The following is a 15223-nucleotide window of genomic DNA, read 5'->3' as shown; positions in this document are numbered from 1 at the left end:
TTTTAGGGTGATGAGGGAAGGCTACTCATACTCATATGAAAGCTAAAAACAACAACAGTCCAGAGAGTAGCATCCATAAGATATTTTATTCATATTAAGCAGAATCTAAAACAATGAGGGAGCCAGTCATGTAGATATTTTGACAGAAACAGAGAAAGACGGAACTGGGAGAGAGAACCGAAGCTGAAAAGGACGTGAGGCAGAAGCATGGTAGATGTGTTTAAGGAAAGAGGGAAGGAAACAATATTATGTGGGGGATCACGGGATTGGCGAGGGATCAGAAAGATAGCCAGTTGTTAGACCATGCACAGGTCTGTAAACTTTAGCCTGTGGACCAGATCTGGCTCTTGCCCTGCTAGCATCTAAGAATGACTTTGTTGGTTTGTTTAAAAAAAAATAAGATAAAAAATCAGAGAGAAATATGTGAAAGAGACCGTATGTGGCCAGCAAAACCTAAAAATATTTACTATCTGGGTCCTTTATTAAAAAGGTTCACCAACCCCTGAGGGTCTTATCATGCATAACTTCTTTATTTACTAATGCTTAGGACGTAATACTCACTCTCAAAAGGCTATTTGAAAGAAGACTAACCTGAAAAGAAAAAAACCTCTATACTAAAATTATCGCAAATATTAGACCTGCCTAAGCATATTTCATTGGTGATAGCATAAAAGAAATCTCTTCTGAGGTAAGACTTAAAATGTAGGGGAATAATAAACACCAAGTTCAGGATAATGGCTAACTCTAGGTGAAGGAGGAGGAATCGAGGAGGGGTACCTAAAATGATTGTTTTGTTTCCTAACCAGCACAATGGGCACACAGATATTTGTTATATTGTTCTTTACAAGTTTCTATAGATCTGAAATGTTTTGTAACAATAAAAAAAGAAATCAAATTAGAAAATAAAACTAGAAGAAAGAGTAATGTTGCCTAGCTTTTTAAGCAATCAAAATAATCTTAAAATTTGCATTTGTAACATAGTCCATTGGAAAAAAAAACCTTCAAAACAAGTAACTTAACAGCAGCCCTAGAATGCAGCTGTTAAGATGTAAATTGGCTAGACTTACCCAGCTATCACCGTTGATACCTACAATTCAAGTCATCAGAACTGAGTAAGCAATAACCTAGGAAAATTTGTTGGTACAGTTCTTTTTAAAAACTTTTTTTTATATTAGAAGTTTTAGATTTCCAGAAAAGTTGCAGAAAGTTGTTCATACAATTTTAAAAACAAAAACCGACTTACAAAACATACACCACCAAACTGATCAGGACCTCTAAAAAATTTAATAAATCAATCTCTAATTAAGCAGCAGCTTATACAGAATATATATATATATATATATATATATATATATATATATATATATTCTTTCTAGAATAGTTCTTCCTAAAATAAAGGGAACAGACGATTAGGTTTTTAGAGGTGACGGAGATGATAATCCTAACATTAAGTGCTAAAACATCTGCAAAGTAGGTATGCAGTCTTATTTCCAAACCGATAAACTGCACGGAATAGCACATAAAAGTGGAACCGAAATCTTTATCGGCATTAGTTTAAAAATAAGAATGCAATTTTATTTGCATGGTGAATTTTTACTGAGCACAATGTATTTTTGAATGGATCTTCCCATACGTCTTTAATAAAATGCAGATTTTGCACTTAAAAAAAGAGACTGCAATTTTCACTAAAGAACGGTGATCAAATTCGCCTTCCGAGTAGCAGTTTAAATATAACATTAATCAAGCATCCCTACTTTGTCCTGAAAACAACAACAATACTAATTTACTCCTCACAGTAACCTGGTGTCGTTTTTACGCAACAGAAACTTAAAACCGAGGAAGGTTTGGTCCCCTCAGGGAATGCAAACAAAATCCCTCTTCTCGGACCGCCCTGCAGGGAGTCCAAGAGCAAAGGCCGAGCACCACGAAACTTGCCACTCTGAGCCTACCTGCATCTCACCACCACTTGGATGTTCTTCCCCTTCTCGTCTTTCTTCTTGGCGGAGGAATTCGGCTGGGACGCCATGACGTTCCGCGCCGAAAAATCAAGGCTTGACCACAGGGTCCCGCCCGGCGGGGTGCAAAGATACTAGGCGGCTACTGCCCAGGCGCGGCTGGAGTGCGAACCTCCTCTTCTGAGTTCTGGCTCAACCCGGGAGAACCGACGCACGCGGCTCGGCGCCTCGGCTCTTCACTCCGGACTCTGACAGACCGCGGCTTCTGCCCCGGACCAGCCAAAGCTAAACTCGCCACCCGAAATCCGAAAGTCAAGCAACGACTACGCGCCTCAATTTGAAAAAGGAGCCGAATTGTCGGACCAATCGCGGCGCGGGGGCGCAAGGCACCATGGGGTTGTGTTGTCGCGTGAGCCGCGCCTTCGGGGCGTGGCCTACGGGGTAATAAAAATCTGGTCAGTCTCCGCTTGCTGTGAATTGGTAATCCAGGGCTGTAAAGGGAGAGGTGAAGAGTTTGACGGTTCAGCGTGGCATTAAGTTGAGACTCAAACTGCTACGTCAAATTCGGGCTCCTCCATCTTCCAACTGGATAAACTTTCTCCAGTTATGTAACGTCTCTAAACCAAACTTTGCTCATTTACAAAATGGAAATAATAGTAACAGTCTCAGAGGGTTGTGTTGAGAATTAATACACTAGTGCGTGTAAAGAGCTTAGACTGTGTCTAGAACATAGTAAACGCTCAGGAAAGCGTGGCTATGATAATAATTATCAGACAATTGTAAGAGAGTGGTATGGAAGCACAGAGGAGAGGAGCCCAAACACGCTTTGGTGGTACAAAGCGAGCTCTGGATATAGTGTCCAAAATAGTCTTCAAATGTTGAAAGATGAGCCTACTACAGGCACCAAATCGTACTGAAATAGGCCTTTAATGTCATTTTAAGAACTCTGAATTTATCCTTCAGCTGATGAAGTCATAATCACCACATGAGTCCAAGCAAGAAGCCAAGATCACATTTCCGTCTTAGAACAGCCCCTGGGCGGTGACAGATGCAGTCTGTCCAAGTACCGGGCAAAGCGCTCAGCCGGGGTCCTAATGACGTAGCTCAAACTCAAGTCCGCCGTCAGCCTACAAATCCCAGCATGCAGCGCTGGCGGGGCCCGCCTACCTTTGGTGGCTTCCGTCTTTCCGTAGGTGTGTTATGGATGTCGGTGGTATTTGGGGTGACTTGCCCATTTTAGGTGTGGGTTCGGGCCCAGGAAATATTGTGGTAGGCCTATCCCTTAGCTCCTGCAGCTATACTTTTGGGCGACAAAAACTTAAATGTTTTTGTTTCTTAGAAAAAGCAATAAGATGGAGAGGAACGCTCTCAATTGTCCTCTGTGTTTCTCCATTCACTAACCCCGGAAAACATCTGCAGCTGTCTACTGATATCTCCTCTTAGATGGCTCACAGGCATCTCAGACTGAACATATCCGAAGCAGAACTCTTTATCCTCCTTACTTTCATCCTAGTCTTTCTCTTTTGGACCCATGGCACTAACCAGAACCTATGAACCCTTCACATTCCGTATCAATGCAGTCCTGTTGGTTTCATCTCCAAAATAGGGCTCATCAGTCGCTTCTCCTCTACTGCCACCCTAATCGAAGACTCCTTCATTTCTTCCCAGACCACTGTCATCAGCGTCCTTAACAGATTTCCCTATTTCTGCTCCTATCCTCTCCCCATTGCATTCCCCCAGCAAGGAACGGGATTCAAAACAAAACAAAACAACAACAACAACAACAAAACCAGCAACAAAAAACAGCTCATGCCCCTCATTTGCTTACAACTTAACAGTGGTTTCTCATTATACTTGGAATAAAATCCAAACTCTTTACCGTGCCCTACAAGGCCTTCATGATCTGGCCCTTGCCTATAACATCAACTCCAGCCACTTTCCAGTTACTCACCACTATTCTCAGAGCTTCCAAGCTCTTTCCTGCAGCCACGCCTTTTCGCTTCTGTTCCCTCTGCCTGGAATTCTCTTCCTTTGGCTCTTTGCATGACATCACTTTCACTCTTCATATCTCAGTTGGTTTTTCTCTTTAAAAACGCCTTTCTTGACCATCCTATCTAAAGCACTTCTTTCCTATAATATTCTATCTCAGGACCTGTTTATTTCCTTTATAACACTTACTACAGTCTCTAATTATAGTGCCTTTATGTTTTCTGTCTTCCCAGCTAGAGTATGTTTCATCAGAGACCATGTCTGTCTTGTTCACTGTTTTCCCAATGTTTAAAACAGAGCTTTGTACTAAGTAGTTCCTCAGTAAATGCATATTGAAAACCTGAAAGACGTTATTGAATCTCTCTCAGCCTTGTTTTCCTTATCTGTAAAATGGAGATAATAATATTCATTATTACTGTACATTATACATGTATATATGCCTGACAAGTCAAGGGGAAAAAGTTAATTTCTCCTTTTCTTTCTTATTGGTGATTACTTAAGCAGTATAACACATAAAAACAAAATGTATTAACCGTCATTTGGTTAGAAGCAAAATATCCAAGAGTCTCCTTTGAAAATAAAAACAGCTACCATTTATCTAGGGCATACTATGTGTCAGATTTGTAATAAAGGCTTTGTGTGCATGATCTCATTTAATGTTTGGAACAACCCTCTGAAGTAGGAACTATTATTTCCCAGTAGTTTATCAATAAGTGGGTCAAGTGAGATTAAGTATATTGTCTGTAATCATACAGTGACTAAGAAACAGGAGAGGAACTCAAAAGAATTCTTTCTGATTCCAAATCCTAACCTGTTAACTACTGTCTCTCCCAGCTAACTATACAAAAGCATCCATTTTTCATCACACCCTTATTGAGTACTTACTAGGGACTAGTCAGTGAAGACACAGGGTGAATTATAGTCCTAGCCCTCAAGATTTTAGTCTAATGGAGATAGCTAGGGTCTTATTAACAAAATTAGAGTTTTGTTGAACTAAGCAGACAGCTCTGAAATGTTATTTTATACTACCCCTTTAATAAAGCTCAAACTACAGGCTAACAAAATATCTCTTAAAAGTCTGCCAAGGAATAGCTAGAAGTAAATACCTGAAACTACCAAACTCCAACCCAGCAGTCTGGACTCCTGAAGACAATTATATAATAATGTAGATTACAAGGGGTGACAGTGTGATTGTGAAGACCTTGTGGATCACACCCCCTTTATCTAGTGTATGGATGAGTAGAAAAATGGGGATAAAAACTAAAGGACAAATGGGGTGGGATGGGGGAGATGATTTGGGTGTTCTTTTTTCACTTTTATTTTTTATTCTTGTTCTGGTTCTTTCTGATGTAAGGAAAATGTTCAGAGATAGATTGTGGTGATGAATGCATAACTATGGTATCATACTGTGGACAGTGGATTGTATACCATGGATGATTGTATGGTGTGTGAATGTATTTCAATAAAACTGAATTTAACAACAACAACAACAAAAAGTATAAAAGGATAAAAAAAAAAAAAAAAGTCTGCAAAGGACTGGAAATGACTATTAGTTCTCTAAGAGTAGTTAACCTGGATTCTACCCACGTGTTAGGTCTGGCATTTCTCTTTCAAGAGATTGCATGAGTATTGAACAGATGATTTTTAATTGATTTTTAAAATTAAAGTAAAACATGGACATCATTGTAAGTTAAAGTCTAATAGACTTCTAACACATACAAAAAAAAAAAAAACAGAAAAAGACAGAAAGAAAGAAAGAAAGAAAGAAAGAAAGAAAGAAAGAAAGAAAGAAAGAAAGAAAGGTATTTCCCTGCCCTATGCCTTCCAAATTTCAGACATCCTCCTCAGAAGCAACTGCTTTCAACTCTCCATTTTTGTAGAGGATTAATATATGTGTTACCTTTTGACTAATCAATTTTAAACAATATTTACTGACTTCCTCTTACGATAAACAACCATTTAGTTCTCAGACTTTACCATACCCTCTGCTTCCTCTTCCCCATACACCTAGTATTATAATTTTTTGGTTAAATCACAAATCTGTATTTACATTATTACGCCAAATCATAGCTGAGCATTTCAGTCTAGTGAAATTATGTTTCTTACATTTTGGCTATCCTTAAGTTAATTTCTCTGATTTGTTTGCTTAGTTTTCATTGTACTTTTTCTAATTCTTCCTACAGCTTCCTTTCAGTAAAAGTTTCCACCAATTTAATCAAATCAGGAATCCATCGGTTTCAATTTTTTCTTATCGGAGTGCTTGCTCTTTCGGCTTGTAGCATGACTGGCAATCTAGGATAGCCCATCATTTTTATATCAGAAATTCCTTTTGCCTATCTTCTGGATGGGATTTCATGTTTTCTGGATCTCATTTTGGGCCATCTTTCTTGGATTACTCCCTTGTTTAGGTAAATCACATCCTCCTATAGCTTCCTGAGAAAAGGTGTAGAGGAGAAAAATTTCTTGAGAACTTGCTTGTCTGAAAATATTTTTTAATCTAACCTGACCCTTAATTGAGGTTATACGTAGAATCCCAGATTCTAAATCTTTTCCAAACCTTTTTCTTGTTTTATGGGGAGGGATGTAGGAGTATACTAGTTTCCAATGACGATGTAACAAACGACCTCGAACTTGGCTTAAATCACAGAAATTATTCTCACAATTTTGGAAGCCAAAAGTCTGCAATCAGTTACACTGAGCTGAGATCGAGGTATCAAGAGGGCCACACACCCTCTGGGGGCTTTAGGAGAATCCATTCCATGTCTCTTCCAGCTTCTCTTGGCTGGGGCATACCTTGGCTTGTGACCACACCATTTCAATCTCTACCTCAATGGTCACATTGCTTTCTCCTCTTCTTCTATGTTAAATCTCCCTCTACCTCCCTCTTATACGGTTATGTGTGTTTGCATGCTCACCCCAGTAATCCAGGATAATCTCCCCATCTCAATATCTTTAACTTAATCATCTCTGTACAATCCTTTTTTGCCATATAAAATAATATTCATGGGTTCCAAAGATTGGGATGTGGATATTTTGAGGGCCATTATTCAGCCTACCAGAGGGATGAAGTCATATAAATATTTTATTTATTCTGATGCTATGTTGTTAAATGTCTTAGTCTAGGTTGATAGAAAACTTGAATTTATAGTTTTTCTGGTGGATTAGAAAAGGAGCTTTGGTTAGCTGATTTAGCAAGCCAACATAAAGATCTCAAAACAAGATTAAATGTAACTAGTCTTTACATTTAGAATACTTTGTGTTCTGTCAAAAGTAGAATATTTCACTTTGCATGTGCTGCCATTCTGGACTCTGTGCATATCAGTGGTTTTATTACAGAGTCCAGTTGTATCCATCAGTAATATAATTCCCTGACAGGTGTCTAGTTGTTGGGGTTTGTGTAACTTGATTTAGATACTTGGGGGAAATCATAAAATTAGCTACAGTAGGAGATACTGATTGTTCACTAATTAAAAGTTTTTTTATCACTTAAAAAAAACTGAACTTCGAAAAACTTTCACTGATTAAAGTAATCAGTATCTGTTCTCTGAATACTTTTTAAAATCTTAACGTGGGATCAGTAAGATGGAATGACATGCTTCAGGACTCAGTTCCCCCACAGAAGCTTTGGACACCAACAAGAACTAGCAGAAACATCTTTCTCAAAGCTCCAAAAAACATTTAAAGGACTGCAGTAACACGGCAAGCACTAAATCAAGAAAAAGGCTAATTAAAAGTGGTAGAATCTCAGGATCTTCTGGTGTCCTAGCCGGCCTGCTCCCACCCCTCACTGGCTTGGTGGGGAGCTGGCCTAAGGTCACAGTGCAGTCCCTGCTTCCAGTTCCGGAAGGGGCATATGCATATAGGGAGCATGTATATCTGGCTCAGTATGTCTGGTGGTGGCCTGAGGGATGCATCATCCCAGTACCTGCCCTGCACATAGAAGACAGTCATGGGACTCTTCTACAGAATGATGTGGGAGAGCAGTTGGGTGATGCTGCCTGCGGCAAAGGATTGCTAGCTGTAGGACATACAGTGCAGTGCCCTGGATCAGTAGGAAAATTTTGTAGGGAAGAGGGGATATTTGGAAACTTGTAAACAGGGAAATTCCTAGAATATGCTCAAAATAGGACACATGCACAGAAAGGACCAGAGAGGACCCTACACTTTGGCCTGGAACTGTAACAGTGACTTTTAAAATACAATCTTAAACTATAAGCAAGCAAGAAATTGTAAAATGTAACCTTCAAACTAGAGACAGGATTCAATGGAAGCTCCTATTCTCACAAAGGAGCAATTTGTAAACGTAAAATCTGCAAACATATGTAAATGTAAAATTTACACCTTTCACAGATGTCTTCTGGCTTCTGAAGAAAACAGGAAAACAGGAGATAACAAATTACTCAAGTTCTCCAAACCTGTTACATGATATATTAATGTAAAGTTTCCATCTTTCACAAATGTCACCTGGCTCCTGAAGAAAACAGGAAAATGGGAAATAACTAAATTAATTCCCTTTGTCTCTAATGGGTTTAGCCAATTAAAGAATCTCTGGGAAATTGCCCCAAACCTCCCAGATAGATGGGCCTTTTGTCTATCACTCTTGTTGCATGTTAATTGAGTAATTATCTCTCTTTGTCTCTGACCCTGGGGATAAAACCCGAATTGGAAAAACATTTGGGAAGCAGATTTGGGAAAACTTCGCCTTCTTCTAAATTAAACCATCTTTTCCTCTTCAGCTGGGTTTGGTGTGACTTCTATTAACTTGGCTGAACAATCGACCCATATTTTGGAAGTGCCCCTTCTTCAGAACTATGTTCCAAACTCATTTTATGGATAAGCCCTGAAGGAGAGCACTCACCACAAGGAAAGCTCTGTCATAACACTAATTGGATAAAAGCTTAAGGAACAGATGACTCAGAGTCTAAATTTCAGCGATAATAAATTAAAACATCAAAACGTCCAGGTTGCAACAAAATGTTACAAAACATACAAAGAAACAGGAAGTGATGCACAGGCAAAGGAGGAGATTAAAGCATTAGAAACACACATTGAGGAGGACCAGACCTGAGACATACTGGACAAACACGTAAATCATGGTCCTAAATATGCTCAAAGAGCTAAAGGAAAACATGGACAAAGAACCAAAGGAAATCAGGAAAACAATAGATGAACACAAACAGAATACCAATATAGAGATGAAAATTATGAAAAGAAACCAAACAAAATTGAAGACCACAGTAACCAAAATTTGAAATTCCCTAGAGGGGTTCAATAGCAGGTTGGATTGGCAGAAGAAGGAATCAGACGACTTGAAAATAAGACAACTGAAATCATTATGAGGAGCAGAAAGAGGAAAGAAGAAAGAAAAGTGAAAAGACCTTGAGGAACCTGTTAGACACCATCAAGCATACCATTATGTGCATTTCTACTCCAGAATAAGTAGAAAGAAAGAATGAGGCAGAGATAATATTCAAAGAAACTTGGCTGAAAACTTCCCAAACTTAACAAAAGACATACATACATCCAAGACACAATGAACTCCAAAAATGATAAACCCAAATTGACCCATGCTGTGGCATATCACAATCAGACTGTCTAATGCCAATGACAGAGAATTCTGAGAACTGCCAGAGAGAAGCAATGTATCATGTACAAGAGAGACTCAATAAGATTAAGAGCCAATTTCTCATTAGAGACCATGGAGGCAAGAAGACAGTGGGATGACATATTTAAAGTGCTAAAAGCAAAAAACTGCCAACCAAGAATTCTTTATGGGGCAAAACTGCTTTTGAAAAATGAGGGAGAGATTAAGGCATTCCCAGATAAACAAAAGCTGAGGGCGTTTGTCACCACTAGCCCAGCCATACAAAAGATGCTAAAGAGAGTTCTGCAGGTTGAAAGGAAAAGACAATAGACAATAGATCAAAGCCCCAGTGAAAAAATAAAGCATTCCAGTGGGGTAATGACATGGATAAACATAAATGCCAGCGCTATTGTATTTTTGGTTATATCTCCACTTTATACTTCCTACAGTTTCTAAAAGGCATACGCATAAAACATAATAATAAATCAGTGGTTTGGGATTCATAATGTAAGTACAAGTAATTTGTGACAAGAACTACATAAAGGTGGGGGAATGGAGGGATATAGAAATACAGTTTGTGTATACTACTGAAGTAAAGTTGGTATCAAAGCAAACTAGAATGTTATACATATAGGAAGTTAAATTTAAGGCACTTGATAATTACAAAGAAAGTATCAGAGAATAGGCAAGCTCACAGAGACAAAAGTTAGAGCCAGGTTGCCAGGGACCAGCAGCAGGGGAAATGGGGGAATTTAATGCATAAAGGGTGTAGAGTTTCTGTTTGGGGAGATGGGAAGTTTTAGTAATGGAAGGTGGTAAGTGTAAGAAAGGAATAAGTTTAGCTTTCACATAGAGACAGCATGGAATAAAGGAAATGGAGGCAAAACCAGTTTAAACAAGCCCCAGACAAAGAGAAGAAAGAGAGAATCTGCCTGCTCCTTATATGGAAAAGTAACCATAGTTACTGGAATGTAAAGAGATATGAGGTAAAATCAGAGGCGGGAACTCATAGCAAAAAAAATTTTGGGGGGGATAGGCTGATCAGTTCAAAATCTCAATAATGAGCTAGTTGGCTCTCTGGAATAGGCTGATCAGTTCAAAATCTCAATAATGAGCTAGTTGGCTCTCTTGGATAGGCTGTACAAATTAAAATCTCAAAAAATAAATTAGTGTTCTCGGATAGGCTGTAACCTCTGTAGTACCCAGTCAATGGGGAAACAGGGGAGGGACTTGTGAATTAGGAGTAGGAGATTTAAAGATCGCCATTCTCTTCCTCTGGCACGCCAGCCTACCACGTGTTTGGCTGGACGCCCTATCTTGCAAGATCGTAAATAAATTCTTTTCTCCTCCAGAACGGAGTGAGCATTTATTCCCTTACAGGTACCGCTTTATTTCCGACAGTAAGGGTACCACAATATTGTGAATGTGATTAATTCTATTGAATGGTATGCTTGGGAGTCGAGGTGAGCAAGTTGATGTTGTGTACACATATGTTTCCACAACTGAAAAACAAGAGAAGAAAGAACTAAAGAGATAATGACAATTAAATGCAATACATGGGCCTCCACTGCCCGCGTTCTTAGGGGAAATCTAAGTTCCTTTCAAGGCATTCGAAATGGGGAAAGACTATTATTGCATTTTGGGAATCGAAAAAGGAGCTTCAGATGAAGATATTAAAAAGGCTTACCGCAAACAAGCCCTCAAATTTCATCCAGACAAGAACAAGTCTCCTCAGGCAGAGGAAAAATTTAAAGAGGTCGCAGAAGCTTATGAAGTATTGAGTGATCCTAAAAAGAGAGAAATATATGATCAGTTTGGGGAGGAAGGGTTGAAAGGAGGAGCAGGAGGTACTGATGGACAAGGAGGTGCCTTCCGATACACCTTTCATGGTGATCCTCATGCCACATTTGCAGCATTTTTTGGAGGTTCCAACCCCTTTGAAATTTTCTTTGGAAGGCGGATGGCTGGTGGTAGAGATTCTGAAGAAATGGAATTAGATGGAGATCCTTTTAATGCCTTTGGATTCAGCATGAATGGATATCCAAGAGACAGGAATTCTGTAGGGCCATCCCGCCTCAAACAAGATCCTCCAGTTATTCATGAACTCAGAGTATCACTTGAAGAAATATATAGTGGTTGTAACAAACGGATGAAGATTTCTCGGAAAAGATTAAATCCTGATGGAAGGAGTTATAGATCTGAGGACAAAATTCTCACGATTGAGATTAAAAAAGGGTGGAAAGAAGGCACCAAAATTACTTTTCCAAGGGAAGGAGATGAAACACCGAATAGTATTCCTGCAGACATTGTTTTTATCATTAAAGATAAAGATCACCCAAAATTTAAAAGGGATGGATCAAATATAATTTATTCTGCTAAAATTAGTTTACGGGAGGCATTGTGTGGCTGCTCAATTAATGTGCCAACAATGGATGGAAGAACCATACCTATGTCAATAAATGATATTGTAAAACCTGGAATGAGGAGAAGAATTATTGGATATGGGCTGCCATTTCCAAAAAATCCAGACCAATGTGGTGACCTTCTAATAGAATTTGAGGTGTCTTTCCCAGATACTATAGCCTCATCATCCAAAGAAATACTTAGGAAACATCTTCCTGCCTCATAGAATGAAGAACTCTGTTACCCATTTTGATAAGGCACTGAAAATATAAAAGGACTGGCAGTTTACTGATGTAGATGTGAATTCTGTATAAAGATGTGTAAATTCTTTTGAGGGCTCATTAAATTGCATGAATAGAGATGGGTCAAATAAATAGGCAAAAGGGATTTTTACAGTTATCAATGAAGAGAAAACCACTCACTAAATTTTATTTCATTTCTCCAAAATCAGAAATTTTTAGTATTTTGCTTACATGTAAAAGTTAATTGTTTTTGTGGAGCCAGTATATTTATATTTTTAATAAAGTACTAGACTATCGAAGTACCTTATTTCTTCCATCTTTAGATTGTCGGTATGATAGATTCCCATTTGTAGTGGAAATTAGAATTCTTAACTAAACTATACATGTGATATGTATTTTAAGAAGAGAACAAAAACCTAAGTCATTTGGAAATGTAGTTATCTAGATTTAAATAATCATCTAAATTGTTTCTATAGGGCTGGTACCCAGTAAAAGATTATCTTGATGCGTATGTTTCACCATTTTTATTTTTAAATTATGCTCTAGCATTTCTTAATAACATAATTGCAGCGTTCTTAAGATAGACCTTTTCTTCGTAAAACGGATATTAATGGCAGTTTATCTCCTGTGGAAATCCCAGTTGCCTGAATTAACTATTTTAGAAATAGGCTGTGTTTAAAATGCCATATGTAATTTTATGCAAGTCAACTATATATCTTGGATATATAACTTAATAAATTATAGGCTCATTTTATTGTCCACTAGTTTAAAATAATTTAACAATGAATGTGTTTTTAGAAGATATAATACTGTTATTTGGAATTAATTTTCCAATTACACAATCTTCTATAACTTACTCATAATATGCGATATATACCTTATGCAATTTCCCTAAAAGGAATAAACTTCCACTGTGGTGTTAAACCAAAATATGGGGAAAATGGACACTAACTGCTGCTTATGGATAATGTTGCTACTACTTGTTATGCATATAAATATTTTAATTTTTCATATGTATAGATTGCATTTCTTAGGTGTTTAATTTTTTAAATATATTTATGTTTAAAACTTAAAAAATAAAATAAAATAAAATAAATGCAATACATGATCCTAAGTGGGATCTAGCAAGAAAGGAGAAAAAAATCAAAGGGATATTATTGAGACATAGGAAAAAATAGAAAATAGACTGTAGGTTTATATCAATGTTCAATTTCCTGAACTTATAACTGCATTTAAGGCGGTTACGTAAGTGAATATCTTTGTTCTTAGGAAATATACATGGCCATATAAAGTGTTCAGGGAGCATGATGTATTCAACCTACACTGAAGTGTTCAGAAAATGGATTAATAAAAAGACAGGCAGATAAATAGATGGATTGATAGAATGATACACAAAGATGGTAACATGTTAAAATGGATTGATCTGGATATCTGGGGTAGGGGTGAGAATATGTTGGAGTTCTCTGTATAGGGGTGGTATTATTTTTGTAAATGTTCTATGAGTTTGAAAGTATTTCAAAATAAAAAGTTAAAAACAATTGTTCCAGTTTGCTAAAGCTGGCAGAAATGCAATATACCAGAAATGGACTGGCTTTTATAATGGAGGTTTATTAGCTCACAAATTTATAGTTCTAAGGCCATGAAAATGCCCAAATTAAGGCATCAAGAGGCAGATACTCTCTCTGAGGTAAAGGTCTATGGTGTCCAGAACACCTCTGTCAGCTGGGAAGACACGTGGCTGGCATCGGCTGGTCCTTTGATCCCGGGTTGCGTTGCTTTCAGCTTCTGATTCCAGTGGTTTTCTTCTTAAGTATCTTTGTAACCCAAGTGTCCATTAACTGATGAACGGATGAACAAAATGTGATATATACATACAATGGAGTATTATTTAGCTATAATAAACAATGAAGTCCTGATGCATTTGATAATACGGATGAAACTTGAGGACATTATGTTGATTGAAATGAGTCAGACACAAAAGGATAAATACTGTATGATTTTACTGATATGAACTAATTATAATACACAAACTTATAATAGAGTTAGAATCTAGAATATAGGTTACCAGGGGATAGAATGGGGGTAGAGAAAGGGGAGCTGATGCTTAGTTTGTACAGAATTCTATTTAGGTTGATTGTAAATATTTGGAAATGGGATGGTGGTGATGTTACCTCGCTATTGTGAGGGTAATTAACAGCACTGAATTATGTTTGTGAATGTGGTTGAAGGGGGAAGTTTTGGGTCATGTGTTACTAAAAGGAAAGTTAGAAGACAAACATGGGACTGTATAATACAGTGAATCCTGTTGTGGATGATAGTACACATATAAGAATGTTCTTTCATGAATTAAAACAAATGTATGACACTATTACTAGGTGTTAATAGAGTGGTATATGGAAAAAATACCCCTAATACAAACTATGGACTATAGTTAACAGTAATATTTTAATATTCTTTCATCAATTGTAACAAAGGCACCCCACTAATGCAAAGTGTCAACAATAGGGAGGTATATGGGAACGTTGTATTTTTTACATGACTTTTCTGTAAACATACAACTTCTCTAATTAAAAAATTACAATAATTTAAAAAACCCATTATGCTAAGTGAAAGAAACCAGACACAAAATATTATATATTGTATAACTCTATTTATATAAAATGTAAATATAAATAAATTTAGAGACCCAATTTAGATTGGTGGTTATATTAGGGCCAGGGAAGAATAGAGAGATTAAGAGGTGACTGCTAAGAGGCATGGGGTTTTTCTTTTTGGAGTAATGAAAATGTTCTAAAATTGATTGTGGTGATGAATGCACAACTCTGTGATTATACTAAAAGCCACTGATTGTACACTGTGGATGGAGTGTATGGTATGCGAATATATCTCAGTAAAACTACTTTTAAAATATTAAAGACAACACATTATGTATACTACCTAACAATCCACCAAAGTAAACAAGAGCAAAGTGTTATTCTTTTTCAATAATTTGAAAACTTTCACCTACTATCTATAGCTTTAAGAAATGACATTTTCCTGACTTCACAAAT

At 37.4% G+C, this 15223-nt stretch overlaps 2 protein-coding genes across 4 annotated transcripts in view; one reads left to right on the top strand and one right to left on the bottom strand.

The window, feature by feature from the left end:
* The window catches only part of KIF11 (kinesin family member 11), a 111885-nt gene that overhangs the window by 77365 nt on the left and 19297 nt on the right, over positions 1-15223 (bottom strand). Inside the window, exon 3 of one of the 3 annotated variants that reach the window (XM_037803779.1) lies at positions 11216-11315. The exons of 1 other annotated variant lie outside the window; for it this stretch is intronic. Coding sequence is in view for 1 of the 2 variants with exons in the window: in XM_037803777.1 (XP_037659705.1) it covers positions 1950-2026 (77 nt within the window). In the remaining variant the exon portion in view is untranslated. Of the gene's footprint in view, positions 1-1949; positions 2251-11215; positions 11316-15223 lie in introns of those variants that run through there. One more of the 3 variants, XM_037803777.1, reaches the window with a different exon arrangement.
* On the top strand, positions 11101-13242 carry LOC119509778 (dnaJ homolog subfamily B member 4-like). The gene has a single exon (XM_037803783.1). The coding sequence runs from the start codon at positions 11144-11146 to the stop codon at positions 12155-12157; it is 1014 nt and encodes a 337-aa protein (XP_037659711.1). The 5' UTR covers positions 11101-11143; the 3' UTR covers positions 12158-13242.

The sequence above is a fragment of the Choloepus didactylus genome, chromosome 15, assembly GCF_015220235.1.
Source record: "Choloepus didactylus isolate mChoDid1 chromosome 15, mChoDid1.pri, whole genome shotgun sequence".
Lineage (NCBI taxonomy): Eukaryota > Metazoa > Chordata > Mammalia > Pilosa > Megalonychidae > Choloepus > Choloepus didactylus.
Note: the sequence above shows the minus strand (reverse complement) of the source record. Positions and strands in the feature narration are given on the sequence as shown.

Excerpts from the sequence above, each read along its gene's own strand:
- LOC119509778 (XM_037803783.1), top strand. The coding sequence starts at position 11,144 with ATGGGGAAAGACTATTATTGCATTTTGGGAATCGAAAAAGGAGCTTCA.